The sequence below is a fragment of the Cydia pomonella genome, chromosome 13 (assembly GCF_033807575.1).
Source record: "Cydia pomonella isolate Wapato2018A chromosome 13, ilCydPomo1, whole genome shotgun sequence".
Classification (NCBI taxonomy): Eukaryota; Metazoa; Arthropoda; class Insecta; order Lepidoptera; family Tortricidae; genus Cydia; species Cydia pomonella.
Genome location: NC_084715.1, coordinates 14,612,239 through 14,630,293, shown reverse-complemented (window position 1 = coordinate 14,630,293; position 18,055 = coordinate 14,612,239). Strand labels below are relative to the sequence as shown.

General features: G+C 35.7%; 4 protein-coding genes across 4 annotated transcripts; 2 read left to right on the top strand and 2 right to left on the bottom strand.

The window, feature by feature from the left end:
- Positions 1-225: 225 nt before the first annotated feature.
- On the bottom strand, positions 226-3,177 carry LOC133524365 (transmembrane 9 superfamily member 3). The gene has a single exon (XM_061860344.1). It carries the CDS (start codon positions 3,074-3,076, stop codon positions 1,349-1,351), a length of 1,728 nt encoding a protein of 575 aa, XP_061716328.1. The 5' UTR covers positions 3,077-3,177; the 3' UTR covers positions 226-1,348.
- A 120-nt stretch (positions 3,178-3,297) lies between these two features.
- LOC133524367 (notchless protein homolog 1) lies at positions 3,298-13,197 on the top strand. The gene is made up of 10 exons (XM_061860349.1): positions 3,298-3,536; positions 3,681-3,838; positions 4,417-4,553; positions 4,721-4,895; positions 5,084-5,258; positions 6,021-6,165; positions 6,616-6,805; positions 9,649-9,812; positions 12,239-12,365; positions 13,113-13,197. The coding sequence occupies exons 1-10, from the start codon at positions 3,393-3,395 to the stop codon at positions 13,123-13,125; spliced, it is 1,428 nt and encodes a 475-aa protein (XP_061716333.1). The 5' UTR covers positions 3,298-3,392; the 3' UTR covers positions 13,126-13,197.
- Positions 13,144-14,926, bottom strand: LOC133524368 (something about silencing protein 10). The gene is made up of 2 exons (XM_061860350.1): positions 14,660-14,926; positions 13,144-14,575 (listed from the first exon to the last, which is right to left on the bottom strand). Exons 1-2 carry the CDS (start codon positions 14,674-14,676, stop codon positions 13,198-13,200), a joined length of 1,395 nt encoding a protein of 464 aa, XP_061716334.1. The 5' UTR covers positions 14,677-14,926; the 3' UTR covers positions 13,144-13,197.
- Positions 14,927-15,086: 160 nt separating this feature from the next.
- On the top strand, positions 15,087-16,392 carry LOC133524370 (cysteine-rich with EGF-like domain protein 2). The gene has a single exon (XM_061860351.1). It carries the CDS (start codon positions 15,208-15,210, stop codon positions 16,324-16,326), a length of 1,119 nt encoding a protein of 372 aa, XP_061716335.1. The 5' UTR covers positions 15,087-15,207; the 3' UTR covers positions 16,327-16,392.
- Positions 16,393-18,055: the final 1,663 nt, after the last annotated feature.

Genomic DNA, 18,055 nt, shown 5'->3' with positions numbered 1-18,055 from the left:
CTATGTAGATAACTTGACTAGTTCAAACTATTATATTATGTCCTGCAGCGGCATAAACGAGAATATTTTTTCACAATAACATAGTTCACCCATAAAAGCTACATTCTTGTTTATGAAGAAATTGCTACTATTTTTATTGTCAGTTTTAATTATTAATTTATTTTCAGTCATCGTTTCATATCAGATGGGTAAATTACTTTATTAGAATAATAAATAAAATTGCTATTCTTCTTAAAATGACATTGTATTGTTTTACATGACCAAGTACATCAGTACAGTTATGGCATAGTAATTACAAAAACAAATCTTTTGACTACTTTGAAAAACCAACAAAATCTTAGTTTTACAATATAATACATACAAATTATATTTGGGAAATATTACAGCACAGAAGAGCTGCAAAGTTATGAATATTAAATACCATAATCTCATGATAGGTGAATATATCAATATCAATGCACGATAAAGTTGAGAAGTTAATGTATCTAAGTAGAGGATAAGACAATATTTACAATTTCTAAGGGACATAGAAGTAACTTAGACATAGTTTAATATTAGCACCGCTTGGCCTGACACGATGCCTTACACATTCCACATTCCTTGCCCCATAGGAGGCCATCACTTAGACAATAAAACTAGATACTTTATTTTACATAGTATAGGTATTTAAGTCTTAAATGTAATTAGAGTGAGTTCTCTAAATATAATAGTCATTGAACTTAATGGTCAGCAACTCATTCCGGCAAAACCAAACATGGCAGTGTGTGACTCTTAACCACATGTTTTTATAATTTAATACATAGAAATAACCCACCAACAATGATTCAATGACTGCACTCTATTTTAGGTAAAAATATATTGCTATGAACTCTTTAAAGTTGCGATTTTTAAAGCAAAACTGTGATAATTATGTAATAAAAGTTTGACAAATGAATACAAATCAATGGGTTTCTTGTGTGTGTAAATTATAACTCGAGAAATTACTTAATTTTAGCAGCTAGATATTTAGGAATGTTGAGCCAAAACTCATTAACACAATAGGACAAGCCTAATTAATTATTTTCATTATTCACAGTTCCTCTTACTGGTGTGCCATCGGAAAATTTAAATTTCCCATTTCCAAAAGGAAAGTTTCCTTTATTGCCTGTGTAATTTTCCGGAAATTTCCGAGATTTTTTCCAACTTTTTGGAAACTTTCCGCATCTTGCACATCTGTAGTAACTCTCACGTTTTTTGTAACCAATTCTTAATAGATAAACCAAATCAACAAATAAAACATTTAGAACACTATTCCAATTGGAATAACAGTGCCATATCAAATTAAAATTGACAACCTAGTAATTTGTGTTCAATCGATCTTTACAGTCGAATAAATTTTCCTAACAAAAATACTTGTGCCAATGTAGCCTACAGTCCCGCAAATTATTCCAAGAGCTAAACTGAAGAGAGCCATGTAGCCAAAGTAAAAAGTGGTTTGAAATAGACCATACATTTTCGTTTTGAACAGGAAGTAATAGAAGGAATACAAGTATACATAGAGAGCTGTACTTCCGGCGGAGAGGAAGCTAGTCCACTGCCAGCGGTAGTCCTCGGCATTCAACAAAAAGTATGTGCAAACAATGGTTACACACACTGTCACTATCATAAGGATCACAAACACAAGCAACATAAATCCGTACACATAGTAAATTTTGTAAGCCCAGAAAGATGTGAATATGAAGTACATCTCAATAAATATTGAACCAAAAGGTAAAATACCACCCATGATGATAATTATGAATGGTTCCATAAACCACTTCTTTTCTGGTATGGGCCGAGGGACAGCATTGATACGGCAAGGATAGTCTGGTTGACCAGCTAAGTTACGGCCCAGAACAGTGCCTACTAAAGTCAGCGGCAGAATAACAAAAGTGCAAATGGACATCACAGCCACCATGCTGCCAAATGGAATAGCTCTTGAAGCATGATAATACATAGCAATAAAATTAATAAAGAATGCAGTACCACAGACTAGTACAGGGAGTAAGAAAGCAGAGAGGAGCATCTGCTTGATCCATAGCTTACCACCCATCCTGGCATACAAAGAGCCCCCAAAATACCCATTCACTGGAGAAGTTGCAGCATAAATGAAAATAGCAGTAGACAATAATGAACCCCTCTCAGTATAAAGTTCACCAAATATAGTGAATATAATGACAGCCAAGGTCACAGTGGTAAGCTGATAGCCAGCTCCTACTAAAGCAGAGAATAACCCCAAGTGAGGAACAGGACGGAACACATCACCATGTACTTGTTTCCAACCATACTCATCTCCCAAGTCTTTCTCTAAATCATCCAGGTCATCATCCTTAGAGTATCTGGCATAGTCTTTACGGAGAGTCCTCATAAGAATCATAGACACCAGCCCCACCAAAAATATCACCATCATGAAGCTGTTGAAGATGCTGAACCAGTGGATCCTGTGCTGGAAAAAGTTGGGATCCAAGTACTTATCAAACCTGTCTTCAAACTTAATATTGCTTTGCTTCCAATTGACTTCATATGTGAACGGAATTTTTGCATCCGGTGTAAGGCGCTCCTTATTTTCCGCAGTAAGGTTTACTTCAACTATTCTGTTCCCATTGTAGCCAATATCAAACTTTTTGTGAGTCCAGATATAGTAGCTGTCACCATCAACTTCGCCAACGATTCCCCAAATAGGCAGGTCATCAATGTACATTTGGTACCAGTAGTGGTTCTTCACTGCATACACGAGGGCTTTATACGACTGCTCAGTAAGTTCTATAGCGCAAAACTGTTGTGCAGGAACTTTGTCCTTGTAGGTAATGTCAAGTCCACTAAATTCAAGCTCCACACCTTGAAGCGCTTCCGATAAAGTTTCATGGTAGTGCCCGATTGTTACTTTGGTTCCGACACAAAACGGTAGCGAAAAATACGCATACGTCTCCTGGCGATTGTGGTATGGGCCCACAGTGTTCATCCATAGCACCACTTGCTCGCCATCCTTGTAGGTATGTGTATGTTCATCACAATTTACTATAGTCAATGAAATAAATAGTACATACAGGATTTTCATTGTATAAATAATATCACTAATCCAGATAATTTTTAAAAGTAAAATAAACAAAACACGTAAGTGAAATGCCGAAATCGGACATGTGCAAATGTTGCCAGCGAACCACACACAGAAATGTCGTCATAATCAAAATCATAGACAAAAGATGCGTTTAAGGAACTTCCTTATTTTGTAAAACATTTTTAAACAGCGCGTTTCCAATTGTCTGAAACATTCGGAGTGAGAACATGTGGAGGTGACACTGACAGTTCGCTTTGACAAGATGAGGTTATGTTGATACTAGTTTTCAAGTGAAAAAATTAAGTATACTATAAAAATGGATATCGACAGTGATTTACCAAATACTGTCCAAGCAAAATTTAAATCAGATACAGGAGAAGAAACTGGAAGTCCCTTAGATTTGCCGTTAAACGTTACAAAGGATCAACTTCAACTTATTTGCAATGCACTCTTAAAAGAGGTAATTTTGAATTACTTCTCGGACTCTCCTGTCACAGGGAATTCTATACTTTCTAAGAGATTTCAAGATTTCCAAGTAAACATGTCACCTGTAACTTGTATATTTAAATTGAAAATAAACTTTGTTTTGTATTTTTCTTTTCAGGAAGACAAACCATTCTTGTTTTTTGTCAAAGATGTTGAAATAACATCTACGCTTAAGGAATCGCTGGATTTAAAAAGTCTAAATTCAGAAGAAGTCATAGAAATAATATACCAACAACAGGCAGTGTTTAGAGTCAGGCCTGTAACCAGATGCACAAGGTAAAAAAGAAATACTGAATAAACTAGTTACTGCTGTCTTGTTATATTCATTATTTTCAATGTAAATTGACAAATAAATACTGTAAAGCCCGCAACTATAGTCCAGTACTACAACTATGGTTCACAAGTTCAACTTCTAATTAGGTATCAATACCAATCTTGTTCCTTTTATAAAAATATCTTGTCACAGAACTGACTGAGACATTCAATTAATATCCACAACAGAACAAAGGTATTCAAGTTAGTTTGGGACCATAATAGGGAGCTTTTGGACTATATCCTGTACCAATTGACACTCAGCGTTGCGGCACAAGCTCTTCATGCTAAACTCTATGCTTAGTTTGGCCCCGTAATGGGATTTGTTCACTTAAGGGATGGCAGGCTTGATTAATGAATGTAAGAGAATGTTTGAGATTAGTGAATGTGGTAATAAGTAGATAGTAACTGAGGTTTGATACTATGTTGTTCGCTGTAAATTGCAAATGTAATTTAAACAAATAAAAAAAATAGTTGAGTGGTTGTATGGTACAAATAAAACCGTTCTTTGAAATAATAGTACTTCCAATAATCCATTTTAGTTCCATACCTGGACATGCAGAAGCTGTAATATCAACAAGCTTCAGTCCTTCAGGAAAGCAGCTAGCAAGTGGATCTGGTGACACTACTGTTCGGTTTTGGGACCTCAACACACAGACACCATTACATGTTTGTAAAGGTATAATTTATGCAATTAATACTTTTTATCTTAAATAGTAGACTTATCAAAATGATTTAGATACTGGTTTGAGAAGACATTATCCAATTATATGTAAATTACACAAACTGTTTTTATACATTTGAAACTAAAATACATATAAAACTTTTAAAAAATCTTATATTTAGGTCATGCAAACTGGGTGTTGTGCATTAGTTGGTCTCCAGATGGCTCAAAATTGGCATCAGCATGCAAACATGGCAAACTAATACTTTGGGATCCTGTGACTGGCAATCAAATTGGAAAAACCATGCAAGGACACAAACAGTGGATTACAGCACTGGCATGGGAACCATACCACAAGTATGTAAAAATTACTGAATATTTATTTGAAATTTTACTGTTAATCCATTTCAAAACATAGACATAAATATCGCTAAACATGCAGTGTCTGAGTGGCATTCACTCATACCTACAAAATTAAATAGTAAAAATAGGATTGAAATTTATTTTGAAAGATAAAAACCTAAAAAACTAAAATAACTTTTCAGAAACTCTGCATGTCGGAAGGTAGCTTCTTCCTCAAAAGATGGCGATGTCAGAATATGGGACACTGTGTCTGGTATCACAGTACTCAGTCTCACAGGGCACACTAAGGCAGTTACATGTGTGAAATGGGGTGGCACTGGTCTAATCTACACTTCTTCTCAGGATAGAACAATTAAGGTACTTAACCCATTGAATGCTGTAGCATGTATATATATATGTCGTAATAGAAAATCACTCACATGTCAATGCGACTGTCAATATAACCTTGATGTTATTGATACTATTAATAGCATATGATGACATAGTATTTAGATTTTTTTTGCGCTCTTGGCATCCAAATATTTTTTGTCAAATCTGACCTTACCATTCTCCTTAAGTTGTATTCTTAAATAAGTATTCTTCTTTGAAGGTGTTTTTCCTACTACATATACCCATTAAATTAGAAAAACATTGCCTTGGCTAATTTAACAGCAACATATAGCATTTGTCTGTATTGTATACATTTTTTTATACATATAGCATTAATTAAAAGTATGTCTTCTTCTTCAGTCGGTCCCTCAATACTGAGGATCGTGACATCATGTGTTGAAAATGTATCACAAATTATAAGGTATTTAATAGAAAATTGAAAGCCTTTTTATTGAGAGGATGCTTCTATAGTATTGACGATATCTTTGTGTGTGATACAATTAGTTAGTTATAAGAATTAAAGACTTGACATGTAATAGGTTAAATGTATTGTAAAAATTATAGTAATTTAATAGTATATTAGTTTAAGCAAAAAATGTATATAAGTAATTTTAATTTTAATTTATTTCAAACACAATATTTGTATTGTTTCTGAATAAAAAAAAATAATAAAAAAAAAGATCAGATTCCAAGTAACTTAAACTATTAAAATATGTATGCAACTGAGTTGTAACCGTGAAAATGTTACAGGTATGGAGAGCAGATGACGGCATTTTGTGCCGAACTTTAGAAGGGCACGCACATTGGGTGAACACACTAGCACTGAGCACAGACTACGTTCTACGAACTGGACCCTTCCATCCTATCCTGGACCAGCAGGGATTCATCTCTGACAGTGAGTGTTGGTTTATATTTACTATGAGGGATTAAATTACCCCCTGCTGAGGTTTTGTCAAGATATTACATTATGGTTACTGAAAAAAAGGACTGTACAAGTTCATAAAGTTTCGGCGACGCGCATGTGACACCGTAGAGTTGCAAGCTTTCAGTGGCGTGGCGGTGCATGCTATAAGAGGTACAATTCGCGAGCATCACATTCGTTTGATCCATTGGAGAATCGTCCATAATGACCTGGCACAATGAGGACCATATTTGTCACTAAAACACACTGTATTGATACTTGCCGCAAAACTCAGTGGCGAGTCAGGTCATATTGCCATCTCTTTCACTCTTGATTGGTCTTAACAAGGGTAAAGGATTATGATCTCAGCCGCTAGTTCGTTTTGCGGCAAGTATTGTTCTACACGACCATTGTGGCTATTAATTTATTCTCCTTATTTTACAGAAAAAGTTCTACAGCAAAGAGCCCTCGAGCGGTACCAAGCTGTATGTCCGAGCGGCCAGGAACGCCTAGTGTCAGGTTCGGACGACTTCACGCTTTTCCTGTGGCTCCCCGAGAAGGAGAAGCGCCCCCTGGCGCGCATGACGGGCCACCAGCAGCTCATCAACGACGTCAAATTCTCGCCAGACTCGAGGTAAATCTTAGCGCAAACTGATTCTATATTGTTTCCTACATGGAAAATTTATTTGCTCTACGTAGATACACTTGAATTTCTACCTCATCTTCATAATAATAGTCTATAAGTATTTATACAATAATTGTATTATAGGGCGGCGTGTTTTAAATAAAATCGAGTGTAGATATGATATGTTTGTTTGTTTTTTTATACACCTATAAAAAAACAAACAAACTAGAAGTAACATGTATCAAAACTAGTCTCCGACCGAAGTTTCGGTTTCGGCAGGTTTCGGCATAAAACTAGTGTTGAGGCCGAAGGGTCGGTTTCGGCGCAAAAACTGCCGAACCTTTCGGTCGCACCGAAACTTATGACCTTGTACTTTCGTATCTAGTTTTTATTGTTTAGTGTAAAGACTGTTCAGTTTACTAATCGGACACCGAAAATTGATATATAAATCAATTAGTTGATCTACAAACGTTTTATTTTTATAAACGTAATAAACAGGAACTCAACGCTATAGAAGAGAGAAAAGAATGTAAATAAATTGGTAAAATTTTCGAAATATATTTCGAGAATCTACAAATCACATTCGTTTAAATTATTCTTATGTTTTAGCTTCTCGCCTATCATTTCTTATCTTGGGGTATTGTAAAGGTGAACTTATAATGCCCCAGTACCTACTTCACTTACCACCCCTTTTCGAATTGATTAGCTCCACTGTCTGACCAGCACAGTGCGGCACTTGCCAAATCAAGCCAAAACAAAGCAGGGAGTATTCTATAAAATCAGGCCAAAACAAAGCAGGGATTATAGTATTCTTCTGATGTATGGTAACTATTAATCGTTTTTCGTTTCATTTTTTTCTGTAAATTACTAACTTAACTTTTAATAACTTTTTAACACTTTTTAGGCCATTGGAATAAACTGGCTGTCAGGCAAGAACTTTCTTCCCGAATTTATCTGTTTTTATGGATTTCTCCCCATCGGTACTTCTATGACAGCAGTGTAATAATGTTGGGGCCTTGTTAAATTACTTTATTCATATTTTCTGAACATTTAATCGTCCATTAAAATGCAACGAGATTAATCTGTTTCACTTATCATGCTCTAAAAGAAGGTCATTGTCGTTTTATGAAGTGTGCATAAACGTATTTTCTGTATCACTACTAGAGCATTTTAGTTTCATTGTATGTTTTTTTTGATAAGCAATTTAAGTTTTGTTTTAAATGGATTTGTTATATAATTTTCATTCTAATATTTAACTCCTCATTCCATAAACAACGATAATTTTTCCTAAATTGTTAATTGAAAGTACCCTCTAGAAATACTATATAAAAGTTTATACTTATCGCTTTTTTTTTAATGAAAAGTAGTCTTTAACTCGGGTGAAAAGCATCATTTTAGCCTCGGACTATTCGAGCGTCAAACTACCTCGACGGAAATGAGTGCCTTTCATCCCTTCGTTAACAATCTACTATTAGTAAAATCCTGTGCAGGTAGCCGCGATTGCTGCTCTGCAATTCTTTTGGCCATTTTATTTATTTATTTATTTAATCTTTATTGCACAAAAAAAAAATCGTATAGTACAAAAGGCTTAAGGGGGTTTTATCATTTTTATAGGAACCTTTATTGTATATTTTTCTGATATTTTGAACTGTCCCTACGCTAACGTCTGCTTTCTGGAATTTCGCGAACCGATAAGATATTTTTAGATTTTAATTAACTTCTGGGCTGTGATTTTGTAAAATCTTCAATTCTATATATGATGCTCTCCAAATATTATAAATAATTGATTTGCGTTTGACTTAGAGTTTAGCAGTGAATTTGCCTGTGCACCATGATTGCACAGCTAACTTACATGTTCTACATTAAATCGATGCATTGGGGAAAATATTTGACTGTTGGGGAACAAATATGTAGCAATTTCCTCACGCATAAACCGGCGAGGCGAGGAAAACGCGCGCGCCGCCTCGGCCGAGGCACGTCTACACTAGCCGGTTTGTGCGTGAGGAAATTGCCTCGCGCGTATGCTCGCTCTGTGTGGACCCGGCTAATTGAATAAGAGCTTGTTGCGAGCTGTACACGAATTGTAGTTTAAAAGAGGTGTATGAGTGTCCAGTCAATAAATTGAACAGACCTTATTGGAGCTTGGTTGATTGTGACCTTTAAAAATTAAAACTTAGAATTGGTACAGTCAGCTGCAGAGAGAGGTGACCCGCCCTGCATAGACTGATTGTATGCAGAGGGGGTCACGTCTCTCTGCATCTGACTGTAATTTTACGTTTTTTTTACTAAACTTGTTTTATTTTGTAACACCTATGCGAATTATAGGTATTTATTTACTTTTTCATGGGTAATGTTCCAACAAGAGTTTCTGTTTCGGCCGAAACTAGAACCAAAACCGAACCATCGGTTTCGGCAAAAAAACATGTTTCGGTCGGACACTAATCAAAACGCTATATAGCTAAAGTTATATGTCTACTCTTAGATTATAATCGATATATACATATATTAGTACATTACGCTACAAGTGCGAAAAATAGGGAAATGCCTATTCGCACATGTATCGTACAACGTTTTACAGTACATAAGCCCTTTAAATATTCGACATAGTCACATAATGTGCTAATTATCGCACTAGTGCGGTAAAGTAATATTATATATATATGTAAGAATATTACATATTACTAAATTAGTAAGGCCGTCTTGCAGCCTTAAGGACTTCGCCTAAGCAGGTAAAAAAAACCGGCGACTTAGATAGGTTCTTCATATTTATAGTTCGTTTTTAACATTTGTGAGAACTCCACATAGAAGAAAAGTCACGTTATACAATTAATTTTTAATCTAAATTTGTACAGATTGATAGCGTCAGCATCGTTCGACAAGTCAGTAAAGCTGTGGGAAGCAGCGACGGGAAAATTCATAGCGACGCTCCGCGGGCACGTGCAGGCCGTGTACTCGCTCGCCTGGGCCGCCGACTCGCGGCTGCTGCTCAGCTCCAGCGCGGACTCCACGCTCAAAGGTAACACGTGGAGATGCTTATGTCAATGCGCTAAGGCTTTCTATTAAAATGTATAACATTCTCTGACTGGCCGAAAAATATGTTGGTAGTTGCGTTACGAGATATTATATCAATATGTATGTAATATGACGACCGGTTTGTCCTAATAGTGACCCTGCCTATGAACCCGATGGTCCCGGGTTCGAATCCCGGTAAGGGCTATTATTTGTGTGATGAACACAGATATTTGTTCCTTAGTCATGTATGTTTTCTATGTATTCAAGTGTGATTCAAGTATTTGTATAAATAATAATAATATAATAATAAAGAGCTCTATTTCTTCCACACATAATTTAAACAAAATAAATATAGAAATTAAAATAAAATAATTTAACTTAAAAAATATGTGAGCCCCTTTCGAGTAAAAGCCTCCCCCAAGCTATTCCACTTCTCTCTATCTTGGGCTCTCTCGCCGTCCATCTGCCGTCTAGGTATATCTGGCAACGTGTCCTGCCCATTTCCACTTTCTCTCGAGTGAGAATGTTAAGGCGTCTGTAATTTTAGTTTTTCTTCGGATATCATCATTCCTTACTCTATCCTTTAATTTTAAGCCTAGTAGCCTTCTCTCCATTCGCTTCTGCGTTATTTGTATTTATTGCCTGGTTGTGTAATCGAACGTCCAAGTTTGACAACCATAGGTGAGGCATGGTAGTATTTCCGAATCCATCACAATTTTTTTGGTAGGCAGAGGGACTTAATTGTAATGGGCTTTCCGCAAAAAGTATAATGTCATCAGCGAACCTTAAGTTACTTAAAACTTTTCCCTTTATATTAATCGCTCGTTTTGACCATGGCAAATTCGCCATTAGTATTTGTATACTCTTGTATATATATAATCTATATCGTATACTCGTAGTATAATATATAAAATCAATAGCAAAACCTAAATCATTTGAAACCGCCTTAAATAATGATTTATTAGACAAAAGTTATCATTCTTTGCAGGAGTTTTTTGAAGATACCTTTCCGAAAAAATAGAATAGCTGTGCAACGTAATTAATATTATTGTATAAGAATAAATTGCTGTGCCCTTACAGGGTCTGTATTCATTGTAATATTCAAAATTGGACTTTAAGTAAGACCAAGGCAACGGTAAAAATGTGGCTTGTGTCGTTAATATATCACGAAACGGAAGCTCTTCTTGTACCAAGTTAACGCACGCGCACACGCACACACACAAACACACACACACACATATTTGTATAGTAGTATCCGCCGTTTTGTAATGTATTTTTGTGTGTTGTTATATTTTAGTTTCTTAATCTTCTCTTTTTGATTTGTAACGTCTGTACCTATTTGTAACGTTTTTATACTTATTGCCAATGTATTGCACTCAAGGGTCCCGAGATACAGGCTCAGCCTAGTTTGGGGTCCGCCAGTATACCAATTATGTTTTTCTGTATTCTGTATAGAAATATTTTTATTTTATTTTATATGAGCAATAAAGATGTTATGAGTATGAATATATCGTTGTCTGAGTACCCACAACACAAGGCTTCTTGAGCTTACCGTGGCACTAAGTCAATTTGTGTAAGAATGTCCCTATAATATTTATTTATTATTTGCCGTTCCCGGGAAAATTCCCTAGCTGGGATTTTTCCCGGAAACGTTCTCAGAATATACCCCCATGATGGAAATGTAGGGAATTTTGAAATTGTGCATAGATACACTATTTTATAATACTACGTCGGTGGCAAACAAGCATACGGCCCGCCTGATGGTAAACAGTCACCGCGGCCTATGTACGCCTGCAACTCAAGAGGAGTTATATGCGCGTTGCCGACCCTAACACTCCGCACCCTCATTGAGCTCTGGCAAACTTACTCATCGGCAGGAACACAACACAACAACAACAATTGACAATTTTACTATCAGAAATTCAGTCAATACTTGACCTCTTGAATTTTTTTTTTAAATATTAATATCGTTCTTATCTGCCGAAGTAAATTCCCATTCTTCCTGGGAATTTTCTCATAGTTATTGGGAATTATACCCTAGTCAAAATACAATATATTTTACAATAATACGTATTTAATCAACAAAAACGATACAAATCATCACAGTTAAATCAGAATAGTAATAAGTTAGATAGAAATAAGAATAGTGCAGTTCCGTAAGCTTTTTACCAAGAAACTCTGTACAAATACGAGTATTTTGGACTGGTTTTGCATTATCAAAAGACCAAATAAAACATTATTTTAGCCGATCTCAATTTTTATTTATTATTAGCATGAAAAATTGAATATGATTGAATTTAATATATTTTCTTGAAATCTGTAAAAAAAAAAACGAAAAATATACAGATAAAAACTAGCTATGTCGTCAATACCATGCCGTTCCTGCCAGTTATAATGTATAACTTAATTCAAACTAACGATACGTTTTAGTATGGAGCATGAAGACCAAGAAGCTGGAGTTGGAGCTGCCGGGCCACGCGGACGAGGTGTACGTCGCGGACTGGGCGCCGGACGGTGGCTACGTGGCCTCCGGCGGGAAGGACAAGGTCTTGAAATTGTAAGTTCGTGCCCTAGGCAGCTATCGCGAAATTCTATGGGCCAGTTGCACCAGCCAAATTAGGGGACTGATCAACGCCACTCGGCTGTTAACTATGAATTCCCATACAATAACATTTTGCGAACAGTTTAACGGTGACAGCCGGTTTGGTGCAACTTACCCTATATCTGTCGCTATAGCTCTGGTTAAATATTCGAGTGTCAGGAATGCAAATTCTCTATTTTCAGTGTTTACTATAGGGACCGTGCGCGTTGGAGGGTCTGCCATCTTGTGGCCTGAATCGGAACCATAAACATGCACATGTACACGTCACGTGTTTTCTTGTGCATAGTAGGTTCTGCCATCTTGTGGGCTACATCGGAACAAAAAACATCACATTTACGCCTCACGCCAAAAATCTGACGGCTCCTGTGCTGCCTCCTACAGTTCATGCACGCTCCCTATAGCTGCCTGTGATGCTTTATCAATTATTATACAAGTGTAAACTTGAATTAAGTATGAATAATTCTTTGACCTACCAATAACACTATAAAACCTCCAGTGTTTTATTATGACATAGCACAAAATTTGAAGAAAGGAAATACGATTTTGAATTAAATCGACAATTTAACAGCAACTTACAAGGGAGGATTAACCCAAATAAACTATTTGACTATTGCACACTATGGCAGTCAATCAGACTGGTAGCATAACAGGACATAAAAATTAAAATGTGTATCTATATTATGTAATCTCTTTTTGTTTCAGATGGCAACATTAAAAAACAAAAGCAGAACAATGCAGTACATAACTTTATTGTACAAAATATAATAATAAAATACATAAGCATGTATTACTTAATTTTAATGCTCTTTTTCACATTAGCCTTAATACCTGAGGCTTCACCACCATACCTAGTTACCTCAGTACGAGGAGTACGAACCGCTCCCTTCCTCCTGATCTTAGCCTTCCTGTACTTGAGTTTATGTTTGACTCTAGGATTTCTCTGCTCTCTCTTTCTATGTGGAGTTAGACCCTTGTTCTTGGCTATCTGATAAGTGATTTCTCGCTTATCTCCATCAACAGGTACAATATCTTGTGATGTGGAAGGTTTACTATCATCCTTCTCTTGAGGTAGGAGGGCATCATTATCTGAAAATCCACTTTCTTCAGATTCATCATTATTCTTAGCAACATGATCAACATCAGATTGATTGTCTTCATATTCATCTTCATTGTCCGATACACCTGTGTCTTCCCCTTCATCTTTTTCCAAAGCAGAAATAAGTTTCAGTTTCTTTGATGTTGGTGCAGCAGGTACATTCTCTGATTTGCGTTTGTTGCTTACCTCCTTTTGCTCTGTAACCTGTAATTCTAAGTTGTTGCTAACAGCATGTAATATATTGTCTATTTGGGGCTTCACCACTTCAAGGTAGATAGGCTCCATCTTATTTAACATCTGTCTGTACTGATACAGTTTTTTGATAACTGGATGATTCTGTATGTTTATTCTTTGACTTTTAAGTAATAAATAGAAACTAATATTAGTGCAGTAATTTAGGATAAGATCAAAATTAGTCTTTACAAATTTTGAAGCTGGACATTTTGGAAGTTTTCCATCATTGACAAGCCTTAAAACTGGATGTAAATCATCTTTAGCCACTGTCAGTTTAGATTTAAAATCGTCAATCAGACCAGCAAACTCTGGGCTCTCCTTTTCTAGTAATTGTAGTTTTTGTCTTTTGGACATCTGACTTAAATCACTTTTTACAACTGACTCAGCATCTTTAGCTTTGGCGGCAAGTTTATTGATATAGTCCTCTGTAAAATCTTCTTCACCAAGTTGTTCTAAAAGCCTTTTTTGAATATTTTTTGCCTCTTCTTCTTCATCAAGGGCTGCTCTTTCATCATTTCCAAACCCACCATAGTCTTCATCAACATAGTCAGTAGCATAGTAAGACCTTTTGTTTTTTCCCCAAGCTTTTGAGTCAGGCAAATCATCGTCTGACTTTTCCTGACCTTCTACATCACTATCTGCAATGCCTAAATCATCTTTTTTACCATCAGAGTCCTCATCAGACTCTGAGAATGCATACATCTCTTCCTCACTGTCAGAGTTTTGATGTTTCCTTTTACGCACCTTTTCCAGAAGTTCTTTTTCTTCTTCAGAGTACTCATCTTCCGAATCAGAGGGCTCATAGTTGCCCTTCATGTCGAATTTTGAATCAATTCTAAAACAACATAACATGAAATTACAGTGACTGCGTTACATATAAGCTGAATAATAGCCAGGTAGCAAATGAACCAAGGATTACCTTATTTTATCAGCCATCGTGACTGGGAACTGGATTTAATTCATTAAACTTCAAATTGCATGTGGACCTAGGTTAAGTTTTGAAATCTGTCGTAACAAGCAACCATAACCTTTTTATCTCAGCTGCAATTATGTACACTGATTACTAGCTTTACTGAAAACCACTGTTACTTGTAATTAATGACTTCGATGATGAATAAATTCGATATTATTATTTTTGCCCTTCATGCTCTTTCTTTTCTTCGAGAGAAAAGACAACTCAATGGAATGATTTGATTTTTTTTTATGCACTAAATCGTCCATAGACAACTAAGCTGTTTGACTTACTATAAAAACTGCGGTCGGTATCGTAAAATACATTTGTAATTGACAGTCGATAATGAAATTATTATCTCATGTCTCGGTCAAACCGAATCCTGAAATTACACGTCAGTGTCAAGTGAAATATACCGGGCAGGAGACAAGATTGACTTTCAGACAATTAAAATAAGACAAACTTTGAAACAATAAGTTCAGAGGTTTAAAGTTGTCCTGTTAAAACCGATAAATATGAAGGTTTTCGGTGTAAAAATTATATCACTATTGTTACAGTTGCTTTTCATTGATAAAATTATTTGTAAAAAAATATCTTTTCCTGATATTGATTTACATTCTGTTGGTAGAGTCGATGATTGCCAAAAATGTAGGATATTAACAGATTCCTTCAGCCAATGGCTTACAAAAACATCTCGGGGGAAATACGAAGGAGGGGACGCTGCCTGGGAAGAAGCCAAGCTAAAGTCGTACGCGCGGAGTGAGATGAGACTTGTGGAAATACAGGAAGGTCTTTGCTCCGAAGTAAAAAAACATCAAGATCAGTGCTACGCTCTGGCAGAGGAAGCTGAGCAACCTTTAGAAAAGTGGTGGTTCCATGAGGACCCAGAGTCTGTTGATCTATACACATGGTTGTGCATTGAAACTCTTCAACACTGCTGCCCCGAAAATCATTTTGGCGAATCATGCACTCCATGTCCATTACACAAGAATAAAATATGTGGTGGTCGAGGAAAATGCGTGGGGGAAGGCACACGTAAAGGCAATGGCACATGTATTTGTGACAAAGAATTTGCAGGTACTTTTTGTGATGATTGTGCTAACAATTACTACAAAGCAAGCGAGGATTCCTGTCAACAGTGTCATAGTGCTTGTGCGGGTTGCTCAGGGGATGGACCGGCAGCTTGCACTGCATGCAAGAAAGGCTGGGAGATGCAATCAGGAACGTGTGTAGATGTGAATGAGTGCTTGACCTCAAGCAATTGTAAGGCTAACCAATACTGTGTGAACCGAGAAGGATCCTACAGTTGTAAAAAGTGCCATAACTCATGCAAGACATGTGCAGATGCTGGCCCCTCTCAATGCACTTCCTGTGAATCAAGTAGTGTCTTATGGGATGGCATGTGTGTTGATGATCAACAAAGAAGTGATCTTTTACAAAATGCTCTTAAAAGGTTAGCCCTGTACTGTGGGCTTCTTATTATAACATATTTTACATATAGAAAATCAAGGAAGCTAGCATCTCTGGTTGTGATAATTATTGCAATCTACATTTATTATTCTGAAGGCATTTCAAGAATAACTTTAATAGATTTATTTTTTAGACTATATTTAACCAATTCACAAAGTGTTTAGTAAATGTGGCTGTGTTTAATTTTAAGTAGAATCAATCATTTTTTAATAAATCAATTGATGTAAAGATATTGTGTTTTACTCATACTCCACTGGCCCCTAGGGATTCTGTACCGGTTATATTCTGGGGATATCTACCATTTGACACACATGTCTAATGGTATGTATGGTACTTACTCTACTCTTTGATTTGAGTTGCCTGTAGGGGTTGAGAGTGATGAAATGAAAGAGAATTTAAAGGTGGTAATAAAAATACATTTTATTGCAAATGTTACATTACTACATTTCAGTGTCATATATACAAAAATTCAATACAGTGTGGGAGTAAACCTGGTTGTGTAAATACCTATAATACAGCAGGATTATTACTAGCACAACTTATTAAATAGAGAATCTTATATTGAAATAATAATAGCAGACTATAAGGTAACATTCATAATACAACTGTGTACAAGACTGGTTAAATAAAATTCATTTGGCATCAGTAAGTTTGTGAGCTTACTGCCCTCAGTCTGACAAAGAATTATGTTCTAAATGCTTCTATGTATGATGACTAATAGTAATTTCAAACAGTGTCAAAATATTGCTGTGCCAAATGTAACTAAGAAAACTTCCACAAAGACATCCTCCAAGCGTAGTTCAGCGAAAGGTAAAAGTTCAACTATCAACTCTGGAATTGTAAAGTGGAACTGATGTATAAACAACATTAGATATATCAACACTTTTAAGCATTAAACCAAGCAGAAAATAATATGGCTTTCAAAAAGATGTATTAATTGGCAGACTGGCAAAATTTGTTGGAATACCATTAAATATTCCTTAATATGAAATCATGGCAGAAACCCAAGTAATATTGTCTTTGGTGAAGAAAATAAGATTGTAAAAAGAAAAAGGTACAGTTTGGTCACTTAATTTACTAATATATTAATTATATCAACATAAATCATAAATGTCAATGGGATTAAACAAAAATATAACACAAATTTAAATTGCATATAACCTTCTAAGCTTTTATCAATTTTTGGTAATAATATTTACTTTAAGTACACTCTAGTCTACTTGTGAAATAAACACCTAATACTATGTCTAAGCTCGCGAGCGAACCTCACCTAGTGCAAGTGCATTACGTTGCTGCAGCGAGGCAGCTGCAACCCCGAACTGACAACAATACAATAATTGAACATATTAAATCAAGACGACTAGCATTACAATGCTACGTGACAACCGAAACATCACCCCTATATAATACCCCTATTTGTCTCCTGCACTAATAACCCCAGACAGATCCATAGTTAAATAAAAAAACACTTTCAAATAATTTAATCTTCCACAAAGCGCAGTCATACAAAACTTACAACTTACTTTGATCAAAGGTGTTTTGTCGAAGGTAGAAAAAAAGTAAACAATTTATTCATATCAGTCCGCTGCAATTTATATACTAATCATTTATTACAATCATTATTATTAATTGGGTCCCACTTCCTAATACTCACTGAATCTTAAATTTCTTTTCGACCCAGTATTTAAAGTTCAAAATTGTTAATAAGCTAAATTTTCTGTAAATGATATTATGTGTAGTTCTACACTCAGTCTGTTTAATTTCATGGAATGTCGCATAACACTTTTGTTACTTACATGATCTGTTTTTGAATATAATTACAAATATTGGTTAGAAATAATACACTTTATTCCAATTATGGATTCTTATTTATAAACCGTAATTGCACTTCTA

Coding starts and splice junctions, on each gene's coding strand:
- LOC133524365 (XM_061860344.1), bottom strand. CDS start 3,076: ATGAAAATCCTGTATGTACTATTTATTTCATTGACTATAGTAAATTGT.
- LOC133524367 (XM_061860349.1), top strand. CDS start 3,393: ATGGATATCGACAGTGATTTACCAAATACTGTCCAAGCAAAATTTAAA. Junction 4,554..4,720: donor ACCATTACATGTTTGTAAAG/GTATAATTTATG, acceptor TCTTATATTTAG/GTCATGCAAACTGGGTGTTG. Junction 5,259..6,020: donor CTCAGGATAGAACAATTAAG/GTACTTAACCCA, acceptor AAAATGTTACAG/GTATGGAGAGCAGATGACGG.
- LOC133524370 (XM_061860351.1), top strand. CDS start 15,208: ATGAAGGTTTTCGGTGTAAAAATTATATCACTATTGTTACAGTTGCTT.